The 13,493-nt window shown below is 38.7% G+C and overlaps 1 protein-coding gene across 2 annotated transcripts in view; it reads left to right on the forward strand.

The window, feature by feature from the left end:
- LOC122324584 (nesprin-1-like) overlaps window positions 1-13,493 on the forward strand; it is a 99,614-nt gene that overhangs the window by 21,602 nt on the left and 64,519 nt on the right. Inside the window, exons 26-53 of one of the 2 annotated variants that reach the window (XM_043219118.1) lie at window positions 56-128; window positions 249-407; window positions 642-782; window positions 987-1,082; window positions 1,513-1,653; window positions 1,741-1,901; window positions 2,552-2,702; window positions 2,844-3,071; window positions 3,168-3,266; window positions 3,903-4,090; window positions 4,170-4,293; window positions 4,420-4,586; window positions 4,868-5,021; window positions 5,115-5,740; window positions 6,433-6,612; window positions 7,014-7,164; window positions 7,250-7,414; window positions 8,050-8,232; window positions 8,316-8,417; window positions 8,537-8,740; window positions 8,967-9,174; window positions 9,872-9,984; window positions 10,209-10,414; window positions 11,319-11,480; window positions 11,624-11,897; window positions 12,178-12,350; window positions 12,882-13,191; window positions 13,297-13,461. In XM_043219118.1, coding sequence (XP_043075053.1) covers window positions 56-128; window positions 249-407; window positions 642-782; window positions 987-1,082; window positions 1,513-1,653; window positions 1,741-1,901; window positions 2,552-2,702; window positions 2,844-3,071; window positions 3,168-3,266; window positions 3,903-4,090; window positions 4,170-4,293; window positions 4,420-4,586; window positions 4,868-5,021; window positions 5,115-5,740; window positions 6,433-6,612; window positions 7,014-7,164; window positions 7,250-7,414; window positions 8,050-8,232; window positions 8,316-8,417; window positions 8,537-8,740; window positions 8,967-9,174; window positions 9,872-9,984; window positions 10,209-10,414; window positions 11,319-11,480; window positions 11,624-11,897; window positions 12,178-12,350; window positions 12,882-13,191; window positions 13,297-13,461 — 5,104 coding nt within the window. Of the gene's footprint in view, window positions 1-55; window positions 129-248; window positions 408-641; window positions 783-986; window positions 1,083-1,512; window positions 1,654-1,740; window positions 1,902-2,551; window positions 2,703-2,843; window positions 3,072-3,167; window positions 3,267-3,902; window positions 4,091-4,169; window positions 4,294-4,419; window positions 4,587-4,867; window positions 5,022-5,114; window positions 5,741-6,432; window positions 6,613-7,013; window positions 7,165-7,249; window positions 7,415-8,049; window positions 8,233-8,315; window positions 8,418-8,536; window positions 8,741-8,966; window positions 9,175-9,871; window positions 9,985-10,208; window positions 10,415-11,318; window positions 11,481-11,623; window positions 11,898-12,177; window positions 12,351-12,881; window positions 13,192-13,296; window positions 13,462-13,493 lie in introns of those variants that run through there. The other variant, XM_043219117.1, reaches the window with a different exon arrangement.

Raw genomic sequence — 13,493 nt, forward strand, 5'->3', positions numbered from 1 at the left:
TAATATAATATAATATAACAAAAGGATTTCAGGATTTCTTTTTTTTTGGTTCTAGGTTTAGTGAGCTGTCTGGATGGCTTCTTTCCCAGCAGACGTCTCAGAGTGATTCCGAAATCTCCTTTGTCCAGGTAAGCTCACCCCAAATCTACATGATTAATGCTCATCATGCATGCTGTGTATGTGAATGCAGGCCACTGTCTGCTGTGTGACTTCAGCTGACCTCTCTCTTCCTCCCTCTGCTGATGCAGCGCCGGGTGGTAAAGGCTCAGGGTGAGACTCTGGACTGGCTCAAATCTCGTCTCGCTGTCCTGGAGGACATAAGTCCTGAGAGTGAGGTTCACACACAGAGAGCCGCTCTTGATAAACTCTCACAAGAGTTTTCTGCGCTGCTGCTGTCTTTGTCTGAGGTGAAGAGTGGTCTTCATGTCTTCATGTTTGTTCATTGGCCATAAATGCCATCTTCACTTTGGAAAAGTAAATGTTTGCAAAAGAAAATGTTATGCAAATGTTAATATATGGCAGTTGGAATATATTTTTCTATTTTTGCATATCGTCTACAAGAACATTGCATTGTATGGATATTTGTGACATTTTGCTCTGAAGATATTTTGCATGGCTGAACTGTTTTACTGTTTTCTCAGGATGTCCCTGTTGCAGTGACCAATGAAGGGAGCATAAAGGCTAGAGAGGAGGTAAATGATGAGGAGGTGATCCAGGAGCACAGAAGAATACTGAACGCAGAGAATGTAACAGAGGCCAAACAGCTGCTCCTCATTCACCAGGTAGGGTTCATTTGGTTGACACACATAATGCAATAGTTATGATGAATCTGCTCATCGATTTTATTTGCTAATCTGATTGCTGTGAATAAGTGTCTCTTTGTTACGCACAATATTCCAAAGGGGAAATCTCACAATCATTTATTGTATTTTTGTCTTCCCCTTCCATCTCGCTTTTGTCTGTCTCACTCTTTCATGGTAATATAGCAAAATATGAAAAGCCAGCACAAAAAAGAAACGGATCTCCGCTCTGAAGGAAATTTCTGTAAAGGAGACTGGACAGCTCAGGAAAAACACCTGCAGGTATTTCTGTTGATACTTCTGTATGATACTATATAAATAAAATATTACAGAATCTTAACTAATGACTAGTTCTCATTGAATTATGCCAAGCTGTAAACTATTTTTTTGGTTATAAATGTAAATGTAATGGATGAATAAATAAATGAATGAATGAAATCCTTACACTTATTCCTTATCCAGTACATAACAAAGAACTGAAAAGGTCATGGGAACTTTGAATGTTGTTGTGGACAATTTAAAAAAGTCCTTAAAATGATCCTAGCTGGTGTCCAGCAGAGAGTCATTACTTTTTGCCAACCCTTCGAGTACATTTGCACTGTTTATTCATAAAGTGTAAGCCTGTAGTGCAAGATTACTTTCAGTTGGTTTCACCTCTACAACAATTAGCGGTGAAATGGTAGAGTAATGTGTGATTCTTTTTGGTCATTAGGTGACTGTGAGCGCATGGCAGGAGTTTGACGTGGAGAGAGAGGCCATCTGGCAGTTTGTGGGTCTTGTCAGTCCTGTCCTGCAGAGGGAGCTCATCTTCAGCAGCCTGGACGACCTCAAGATTGAAATAAAAAATGTTAAAGTGAGAGCACAGACAGAAAATGTAGTAGCTTGTTTTTAATGAACTTTGAGTTGAGAATAATACTCGTATCTGTGTGTGTTTGTTTAGGAGCTTCATGAGCAGGGTGACATGTTTGTTGTAAGAGCGGAGTCCCTGGTGAAGAAGGCAGCAGATATTAAACTTGGTTCTCAGAATCGGTCTTTACTACAGGATCAGGCCCAGTCCACCAAAGAGAGGCTGCAGGAGATACAGACCAGCCTCAGGAAAATGTAAGACAGAATTGAGTCAAAATGTCTGTCTACTGTATATACATGTACTGTAAAATTCGACTATATTTCATTTTCAGTTATGTCAGAATGTGGCAGTTTGCTGTGTTTTCAATAACCTCATTCAGAAATGTTCAATTTTTGGACATATTTGCAATTTTATCTAATTCTGCTCAAATCTTCTAGTGAACTGGGAACTAGATATTGTAGACAAAGTGTACAAATAATGTACAGATGCTGTGTTTAGAGCACTTTCATGAATATGTATAATAACAAACCTGTCAATGTAAAAAAAATACTTAAATATACCGTCATTAAGTTACTAACTATACTAAAGCACATTTAAACTATTAGAAATAGAAACTATATTAAAGTATATTTGAGATTGTGGTTTATGGTATCCTTGTTAATATATTTGACAATATGCTAAAACTCTGTACAAAAGAAGATTATGAAATGACACATACAATTTTATTTAAAACAATAAATGTATTTAAAAATAAAAATATATTTAAGTAAGTGAAAAACTGTCAACTAATTGCATTTAATATATATTTAAAATATAATAAATTTCATTTATAGCATGCAGTTAAGTGTCTGAAAACATTACAGTCAATTTCATGTTTCTTTCCTGTTTGTCACTGTTCCAATAGCTTGTCAGATCTGGAGATGATGCACAGATGGTGGCAAGGTTTCAGCTGTGAGTCTGAGGCTTTCTTCTCTTGGGTCTGTGATAGTAAGAAGGAGCTTGAAGCTTTCAGCAGAACCTCTGCCAACCTGGATGAGCAGATGCACACTGTGGAGGTAAACAGAGATAATGGATGTTGTATACCTGGATCAGAAGACTGTAACTTAATAAACAAAACCAAATTAACCAGACAACATGATAGGTTTCATTAAGCGCTCAGTGAATGATGTCTCCTCGTTGTTTTTGCTCATTCCTAGATGCTGAAGGAGGGCTTAGAAGAGAAGATGGACATCTTTAACCGATTAGAGGCAGAATTTCAGTCATTAATTCATTTCATCACACCAAATGAGTCGGGGCGAATTAAAGCACGTCTATTGCAAATTGGGAGATACCGGGAGGAGTTTAAGAACAGTGTGGAGCAACAAGAAGAAGAGATTCACTCTAGCTTGAAAAATACAAAACAATTTATCCAAGATCTCAATGAGGTGACACTGCAAACATGGCTCTATCTACTCCTTTGAATTGATATTTTACCTAAGCTATTCTAGATGTGTGTTACTCAATGTTTTCTCACACCTTAGGTGGAAGGTTTCCTGAATGGACTACAGGAAAAACTGAACATACCAGTTACTTCATGTACATCAGCATCAATGACATATAAAACTCTCCATGAACATATGGTTAGTATTACATGTGCTCAGGAACAGATGATTTACAGACCTAAATAAAACAATCTCCATGCCATATATACCTTACCATACTGACCAGTGGTGCCATACTTAAATCTGGGACCACTAGCCATTAGCTTCAACAAATTCCATTATTTATACAATCATCATAATCAAATTTTTAATGTACTGATCAGAATTTCTTTAAATGGAAAAAGACTAGAATATATACCAGTCAGTTTAAATGTGCAGTAAGATATGTGTGATTATTTCATTTTATTTCAGTCAGATAAGTAAAATTAAGGATTATGTTTGTTTGTTGTCATCTCCTAGGATACAGCTTTAGTTCGCCATTGTGTTTTATAATAAGCCATATGGAAAAATATAATAACTGCTGAATATTGAAGACTAAACCGAAGGGCAGAAAGTAAAAATCAATTTGCAGACTGGCTTAAAGGATAAACTATTTACACTTGAAAAGCTGTATGTAAAAATTCCCAAATTTGGCCTGTGGTGTATGAGACCCCTGTTCAAGACTATACGCAGTGAAGTTCCTCTTAACTGTCTTTTTTTTAAAAAATATGTTTATTTAAAGGCCCCTGAATCTGCTTGAGTGACATTTTTGTGCCACAAATCTTTCATTCTCAGGATGTAGTGCAGCGTCTCCAGCAGCTGGGGCCCAGGCTGATGTCTCTGAGTCTGGGCTGGCGGAGGTTGTCTGATGGCAGACGGCTGGAGAAAGCTGTTGCTGACCTTCAGCAAGCTCACAAGTTACATACCCAGCAAGGCACTGAAAAACAATCAAAACTGGAAAACCTGTTGACTCTGTGGCAAAGGCATGTGTTTGGAAGTATATTTGTTGCATAGTGCGTTGAAACTGTAATGTAATTCTGTAATGCATTCTTTTATTTTTAGATATGAGAGAGATCTCTCAATTTTGCAGTCCTGGTTGAACAGGTGCGAATCTCTGTGCAGTTCAGATTCTCCATACCTGACCACAGACAATGTGAAGATACAAAGCCAGCTTCAGATGCTGCAGGTGACGTCAGAGAGTATTTATGAGATTTTTATAACACTCTTAGTTCCTTTTTTTTTAATCCTGTCATGTCAAAATGGCACTCTGTGTCTTTAAAGGCAAATAACCCTTTTTTATATGATGTACCAGGATATGCAGTCAGAGGTTCCCTCTCAAGAGGCTTTGTTGGAAAGTCTGGAGACCCGTGCAGAATCTTTGTACTTTTCGGCCTCAGAGGAAAAGACAGCAGAGCTTAGAGACCTTCATTGTAACCTGGAGGAGAGGTGGTGTTCTCTCAGTACCAATATACCACTCAGGTACTAACAACACAATCTTTTGGCTTTTAAGTCCTGTTTGCTGATATTCTCATAAAATATTCATGGAGATATAATGAGGATGTTTTACATTAGGATCTAACTTGCATTAGCTTTAAAAAGTATTAAATCAAGGTTCTAAAGTTTGAAAGCGTCTTGTGCTCACCAAGGCTGCATTTACTGTAGTTAATCAAAAATTATTTGTAAAATGCATTATGTTTTTCACTGCATGGTTTTCATTAGCACATATGGGTGAGAGCTGACTTTTAATTTTGTATTTTCAGGATTCAAGAACTGCAGTCCCATCTTTCTAAGTTGGAGCAGTTCAGTCAGATCTCGCTTGCTCTGACTCAGTGGAGTGAGGACTTCCTCAGGCACATCCAAAGCACTTGCAAAGTCAGCATCACTGATCTACAGTCTGCTGATTCCAAAACCAAGGTACATTATGTCTTTATAGTATATCATCCAATCATCATCTTTTCATGTCTAAATTAAAAGTGCATAAGTATATGTTTTCTCCAATGGTTAAAAGAGGACAGAATGTCCCTTCAGACCCAGGGAAGGTCACTGGATGCCTTACAGCCACATCTAGATGTCCTCGGCCCATCTTTGGCCCCAAAAGACCTGCAGAATCTTCAGACCAGGAAGGAAGACTGCCTTCAACTTTTCAGTGAAGCTCAGAGTTTATTAGAGCACAGAGATGAAGCTCTACTCAAACTAATACACTTCTGTGAGATCTACAATAAAGCCAGAACCTCTCTACATACCATTCAGGATGCTGTTGAAGGAAGAGGGAGTTGGGATGACTCCAAAGTCAGGGAAATAAATCAGGAACTTGGGGAGCTCGCCAAGGAGTTAGCTTGTCTGGAGGTGCAGGCCATTAGCCTAGATATCGTCTTGAACAAAGCACATTTTCACTTACATGGGGCAGAGGAGGAAAGAACATCTTGCAGAGGACTGGTGGATGATGTTGCATTGAGCGTGCAGGTGCTTCAGAGAAGCATTGGGACAAAGCAGAGTGAGGCAGAGGCACTAGCAACCATGTGGAGTTCCTTTAGAGGACGGAAGGAATTGCTGCTTGAGAGTCTGGCAAAGCTGGAGAACAGAGCTAATATACCATGGCCTACAGAAGCCAGCACGCATTCCTTTCAGCAGAGGTACAAGCACTTATGTTTTCTAAGCCATTACTGTCTTTAGGGCCTTTTCTGGTTTGGTATTGGTATTAAAACTGAATGACTATGATGACAATCGGACTGTGCTAAATACTGTGTACAGAAACAGAGATAATGAACAGTGCATTATGTCCATATCGCATTTGCATGACAAATTTGTCAAAAACATCAGCCAAAGACCTTGACCAAAATAAACGCGTAAAACATCTTTACATTTTAAAATGTAAACTAAAATGTAACTAATAATAATAATACAAAATTATATTTTTATATTAATTTTAGTTACAGTTTTAGTAATTATATTGTCTATTTCATTCATTTGATCTGTTCTTATATTTATATAAATTTCAGTTTTATTAATTTTAATACATAAAGTAAAATAAAAGTAAAAATAAGAATAGTTTTATTTCTAGAAATGAAAAACATTTTAATGGTTTTAATGAAAGAAAATCTATAATAACCCTGATGTGCGTGCATGTGTGTGTACATATATATATATATAGTAATTTCATCATTAATTTATATGTTTTCTAATAATATGTATACTTAGTTCATAAGCAATCGTATACAATATGAAGTGTAGACAATATATAGCCATTGTTTACTGTAAGCAATTGTAACAACTGTAACAAATTTGTGATGTGCCGTTTAAATAATTTTCTGTGGTTTTTTTTAAGGTTGTGGTTGCTGAAGCAGTTGGAAGAGGAGCTCCAAGCCCTCCAGCACAGTCAGCTGTGGTTGGGAGAAAGAGGAGAACAACTGGCCCACAGAGACTCTGAGCTGGCAGGGGAAGCCCAGCGGGACGTAGCCTTGGTCCAGTCCACCTGGGAGAGGATTAGGGCAATTATTGTGGAGGAGTGAGTATTTCACTATCCAAGCCGTATACACCAAGTTCCCATTGAAACTTAGTATGTTTGAATAGATGAATGCTTTGTCAAATTGAACTTGATATGGATGACTTATGGGAGGGATAGGCTGGACTGGGCCAGTGCATTGATGGATGGGTGTTTTGACAGGTTGCGACTGTTGCCATGTTTAAATGCAATTTAAATGTGGCTTATTGTGTGTGCGTTGTTTGATGGATATGTGGGTGAATCTCTAAATAGATTATCCTTTGGATTAAAGAAACTGAAGAAAGGGGAGAGTGTTTTGAGCTATTGCTAAGACTGAAGTGCTTGTTTGCAAAGCTCTATCAACGATTTGCCTCACTTTGTGCCTAAAATCTGAGACTCGGCTGCTTGTGTTTGTCTCCGTACAGCCATGACCTTTGTGCAAACCTGCTGGAGCTCTGTAGAGAATATCAGACCCTGAGAACAAGGATCAGCTCGGTCGTAGAGAGAGCTCATGCCATCACAGTGGCCCACTCGGACCCACACAACCCAGAGGATATACGCAGAGCTCTGTCACGGGTTAGTGCCTCAGTGTGTGCTACCTATTAAACAACAGATTATGATAACAAGCATTCAGGTAATAAGGTTATCTCTGTTTGCTCAGCTGGAAGCGGTGAGGCCAGAGTTGGCGGCCACTAAGGAAGAGCTGAACAAGCTCATTGGTTCAGGCAAACACCTGACCGGCGTACTGAAGAAGCTTCCAGAGGAAAGCTTTCAGAGTGAAAATGTCACAACGGAGATAGATGCCATTGTTGATCAGTGGCTGGATGTAAGTGCATTAAATCATTTGGCATGCTTGGTTTAGTCCCCATTACTTTATGAAACAACTGGAGGCAGGGGTGTATCAAATCAGGGCAAGCATTTCCTATCCTCCAACTAAATATGCTCATTTAAAAAAGGCCCAGATTGACCATTAAGAATGATTGCTCCCGCAAATGACTATGTAACAAGTTAATGAGAACAGCTCAATGTGATATAGAATCTAGTTAAAATCATTATGTATCTTTATTTTCTATATAGTTTTGTTTTTTGCAAAACATAGTCTTTTTATTTCAATATTGTTAAAAAATATTGATTTATTATATTGATCATTTATTTGTTGTCATGCAGAGTTTGTCTCTTCGATATTGGCCAGAATTGCATTGTCAATGCATCATGTATTATTTAGATTTATCATTAATTGATTGTTTTTGTCATACAAAAGCCTAATAAATATAACATAAAGAGAAAGATAGAATAAATGAAACAACGAAATATACAAACATGGTCATAAACATAAATAAAAAAAAAACAAATAAACAGTTCAGACAAAAGGGTGGTATTGATGGAAGTGATGCAGTGTGTCTACTCTTTCAACTGTGTTTTTCTTATTAAACCATACACCATATTATGTACATTGTGCAGATCTCTGAGAGGATGGATGCAGACATCAGTCTTTACACTCGCTCTCTTGACCTGTGGAATGACATTAATAAAATAGCTAATGAGATTGAGTGTTGGAGTGCCATCTCAGTCTGTGAGCTTAGTGAGGGGGCTGCCAGTCTCCTCTCCACACATGACATGGAAGAACACCTCTCTGATTTCAAGGTGAGATCTATTTTGCCAATACAAATTTAACACAACATGACAAAATACCAAAATATGCTAAAATAATTTAATTGTTTGTTTAGCTGGAGTTAGACAGTAAGGAAGATGAACTGAAGACCCTGCAGGCAAAGATGACCCAGCTACAGGAACTGATGAAAACCCAGCACATACACACTGAACTGCAGGTAATCATCAGCAGTGGTTGTGACACGTGCTGTTTCATAATCTAGAATGTAAAAAGATTAAAAACACATTGCAATTCTTGGCCACTAGTAAGCCTAGCATGTGCTTTTGATCTCTTGAGGTGATGGCTGCAGATCTGAGGAAGCAGATTTTTCATGCTGGAGAGGTGTATGAACAGACCAAAGGCATGTATAAAGACTTCAACTCCCAGAGGCAGCAGCTTCAAGACCTAATTTCCCAGATTTCAGAGCAGCTGAAGACCTCGGAGGACTCGCTATCAGAGTTTTCATCATCTTCTGACCCAATGAATTTAGTTAAGATCAAGGTTTGTGAATTGGTAGCATTTTGTTTAAATACAGAGGCAGGACTCTGATAAGTAGGCTAGTAAGTAAGCTAGTCTGGTATACACAACAGAAGTCAAATATTATAATGAACTTCCCAATGATTTATACAGCCCACCACTTAATTCCAAGTAGGAGTTTTCAAGGGTCTTTATTGTAATGTAACATTCAATTAAAAATGATACACTCTATTTTCCCCCGTTCTGCTAGGAGGTTGAGAGGTCACAGAAGCAGTTAGAGGTGAGTCTGGAAGTAGCAAGTGAGTCTCTCAGAGCACTGTGTAGAACGTATCCAACTCAGCACCTGACCCTGTTGGGTGACGCCATCTCCCACCTGGTCAAGAGAAATGAGGATGTGACACAACACCGCAGCCAGATCCTGGGGTCTCTACAGGATGCTCTTCTGCAGTGCTTCAGTGGTGAGTGGAACTGTAAATAATATCAAATGAATGAATAAATACATAACACTTTAACAATTTTCAGTTGCTTATTAGCATGCATATTATTAACATATTGGCTGTTTGTTAGCACTTATAAAGCACATATTCTGCATGATCGTATTCTGTATCCCTAATCATACCCAATATCTAAACATAACTAAACTATCTTCTTACTATTAATAAGACTGAGGCAAAATCATAGTTAATGGTGACAATTGATATGTGGCCAATAGTAATACATTTAATATTAATTAAATAAAAAATGTACATTGCTAATGTTTTAATTTGTCCTATTGTGTCCCAGAATGCATGTATTTGGTCATAACTTTATCAGAACATATAAGTAAGATAAGACTATAGATGGCATTTAAAGCCACTTGCTATTAAAATGGCTCATGAATAGTTTATAATAGATATTTTATTCATGTATGTTTGATTGAAATGATACCGCACGGCACTTCCTAAAAACATGACTGCCACACACCTGTGCCTCAGATGCTGCCTCTCCCACTGACATTATGACTGCTCCCGGTGGAATCGGTTGAGGCTGGTTACTAAGACAACAGAGAGCTGTTCCATCCATACACACCTACACAGTCCATCTGTCCTCATGCTGCAACAGCTCACATATACTTCTTACGAACTGTCATTCCCTTTCTGTCTTTCCTTCTGCTAGAGAAAGCACATGCTTTCCACTGTTGGCTGTCTGAGTTGAGGGCTGGAATTGAGGACTGCTTTGAGCAAACAGGAGATGCTGTTGCTATTTCAGCCAAGCAACAAAAGCTCAAGGTAGCGTCGTACAACAAATGACTGAGCCATGTAATAAAACATTGCACCAGAGCATGGCAATAGGGCAACTAGCAATCAGTAGTGAAACAATGATTTCAGACCATCAACTAATAGGGGATTATTCCGGATTTTAAATTTGGGATTAAGAGCCATTCAACATTAGTAATGACAATGGTTCATTCTGCCCCTCATGTAATAGGATTTATTTATCCCCTCATTTTTAGACTGCAGTAGAGGAAGTCACTGAGGGTGAGGAGCGCTTGGCTCAGGTTTGTGAGGATGGAGAGAGACTCCTCTTGCACCTCGGCAAATGTGGGACTGGAAGCATTCAGGAGCAACTGGACTCATGTCAGTATGCCTTGGATTCATTTGTTATGGAATGCCGACAGCGCGTACGGTCCCTGGAAGAAAGTGCCAACCTATTAAATGTGTAAGTTGTGCTCCCTGAGCCTACGATCTAAGCTCAGACATATCTTGATTATTTACAAAATTTCACGACCGTTACCGGCATACTCCTTTAAGATGGAGCATAAGATTAGGGACAACAAAAATGTGATCACATTTACCATTGATCTGGACAATTTAGCAGAATTTTACATGTATTTCTTTAGGAATTTTCACCTCAATTTCATGTCAAATTGAAGTTTGCTGAACCTTGACACAAAATGTTGCTGCTATGGCCAGTAGCAAATCTTTTGTTTTGTCTGTGTCCTCTGTGTGGGTGGAGATTTGTGACTTGGCAATAGTGCACAAATCAAAAATACTAGTTTTGTAGTTTTATGAGTTTTTGTAGTGCAGTTTTGTGTTTGCCAGTTTTATGTAACGTTACCCTCCGATATAATAAAATGACCTGTTTGGAAGGCATTCAGGATGTATAGTGCAATTGAGGGAAAGTTTATTGTATTGGAACTGTATTGAAAGGCCCTCCTATCTAACCTTATATTGTAATTATGCTTATACTATATTGAACTGGTACAATAAAAATAAAAGAACTCAAAATATTAATTTAATTACATCATTTAGATTGATGTGTTGCTTTTGTATACATTTATAAATCAGAATTTGAATTTCGTAATATTTTTTATGTAAAATTAGAAGCCATATTTTGTACCACTTTAGCAACATTGAGAATATGCTAAGATTGAATGATCTTATTTCATAACATGATATTTACAGTTTATAATTGTGTAACCCCTTTCACAATATCATAGCCTATAATGTGGTAGAATGTGACAATAACCTATGAAACCATGCATTTAGTGTACTGTGAAATTAAATCTGTGTCAGACTGTATAGTATTGTAAGGTAAATCCGGTGTACTTGTTCTTATTAAGGTATGAAACTCATGCGGAGGAGCTGAGTGGCTGGCTGCAACAGCTGGAGGTGAGGTTGAAGACAGATGTTCCTCTGTGGGGTGAGAGTCAGTCTGCAGCCCCCGACTGCTCAGAAGAGCTGAGAAGAGTGGAGGAAATCCACAGAGAGCTGCTGATGAGGAGGTACATATGGACGGTCTGTGTGCATGTGTATTGAGGAGAATCTTCCAGATACAAGTGATTATTTTTGTGTGTGCGTGTATGTACATTTACTCGTGTATCCGTCACCAATAAAACTGAGCCGCCTTTATCTTTTTTCTTCACAGGGCATCTCTTGAGCATCTGTGTCATTCCTCTCTCACCGTAACAGAGAGAGGATCTAGTTCAAAGAATGTTGTGGCAGCAGAGTTGCTCTCAAACCACGAGGCTTTGCTGCAGGAGGCCAGGGGTCGGCTCCGCAGCCTGCAGGAGTACCAGGCATTTGAGGAGGCACTAAAAGCGGTGGAAACCTGGCTTAAGGATGTTGAGAGGAAGCTAGAGGAACTGGAGAACACGGAGGGGAATAAGAAGGAGGTGGAAGAGAAACTTGAGCGAGCACAGGTACATACTGAATAATTACAGGAATTCACACATTCTGTGATAAATAGAACAGGGGTTTTGGGAAAAAATACATTGTTTTTGTATAAGGTCACACAAATATAATTTGTATTTAATCATTATTTTTCATGTAAAATAAGCTGGATTTTTATACCACTGAAATATGGTTTACTGTAACACTCAACTAACATTTTTGTAATACTGTTTAAGGGGAAGTAATATTTTTAGAATGGCTCAGTATCAGTACAGTGGCTGTGACTTGTGTTTGTTTCCTCTCATCCAGGATATCCTGCTTATGAAGGGAGAGGGCGAGGTAAAGCTCAACATGGCGGCCGGGAAGGCAGAGCTGGTCATCAAGAGCAGTGGAGAAGTGGAACGAGGAGTGATTTGCTCTAAGCTTCAGGACGTTGAAGACGCATGGGCGGCACTGCTTTTGAGAGCTATGAGCTGCCACAGGTAACCTATTGTTAACTTGTTAAATGACCATCATTGCAGAAGTTTAGGTCAAATTGATAGTTGGGTTTAAATGGAAATAATGGAAACATCAATAATAATATAATTACTAGGGCCATTAAGGTGTTTTAGGTCAAGAGTGATAAGAGTGGGAGCATAGTGGTCTGTTTTTAAATTGATAAGTGTGCTTGACTGCAGGTGCCAGGCACCTGCACTTTTATTCAATTAAACTCACCGTCACTATGGTAACCAAGTTATTATCTGGCTCTATCATTTTCAATTTACACCAAGGGTGTAATGATGGAGCTGTTTTTTCTAATTATCTTCTAAATAATTTAGTCATGGTTTGATAATAGGGCTCATGCTGCAGAATTGTCAAAGTATCTGTCTGTATCTATCTGTCTTGTTTTGCTATTTTATTTTGCTTAACATACTGAATAATATGTACTGTAAAAATAATATAAATATAACTAAAAAAATATTTTTTCAAAGGTCACATGTCTCTCTTCCTCTTATCCGTCTTATGTGTTCTAGTCGATTGGAATGGACCGTTAATCAGTGGGATTTGTTTGTGGAGTCTCGTGCACAGCTGCAGAGATGGCTGGAGGGAGTAGGGCTGGAGGTTAAAGGTCCTCTTGAGCCCCAGCTTGGACTCAGGGAGAAACGAAAGCAGTTGGAAAGACTGCGCTTGCTGTCATCAGATGTGGAGGACCACCAAGGAGCTCTGTGCTATCTGGAGGAGAGTGCGGCTGAACTGTACAAACGCACCAGTGACCCCGTCTTTAAGGAGGAAGAAATGGTTCTCCTCAGGGCACAGTTTGAGGATGTCAAAGCTGCAGCAGAGGTGAAGTATTGTTTACATCTAGTGGGTAGATATAGTGGGATAGTGAACAAGAGTGTTTTTGTTAATTAATATGCAGTTTTTTTGTTAATTAATATGCTGTTTTAGGAGAGAGTCAGGCTCTCAGAGGATGTTGTTCTCGAACATAAGAAGTACATGGAAACCATCAGGGAGCTCACTGATTGGCTAATGGTGGTAGGGGAGGAGCTTCAGCAATGCTCTGACCCATCCGGTGACTCTCCAACCTTAAGTCGGAAGTTGACTGAAGTTCGGGTAAGATAATTTAATTAAAGAATATATATATA

This window comes from Puntigrus tetrazona, chromosome 20 (assembly GCF_018831695.1).
Source record: "Puntigrus tetrazona isolate hp1 chromosome 20, ASM1883169v1, whole genome shotgun sequence".
NCBI classification, from domain to species: Eukaryota; Metazoa; Chordata; class Actinopteri; order Cypriniformes; family Cyprinidae; genus Puntigrus; species Puntigrus tetrazona.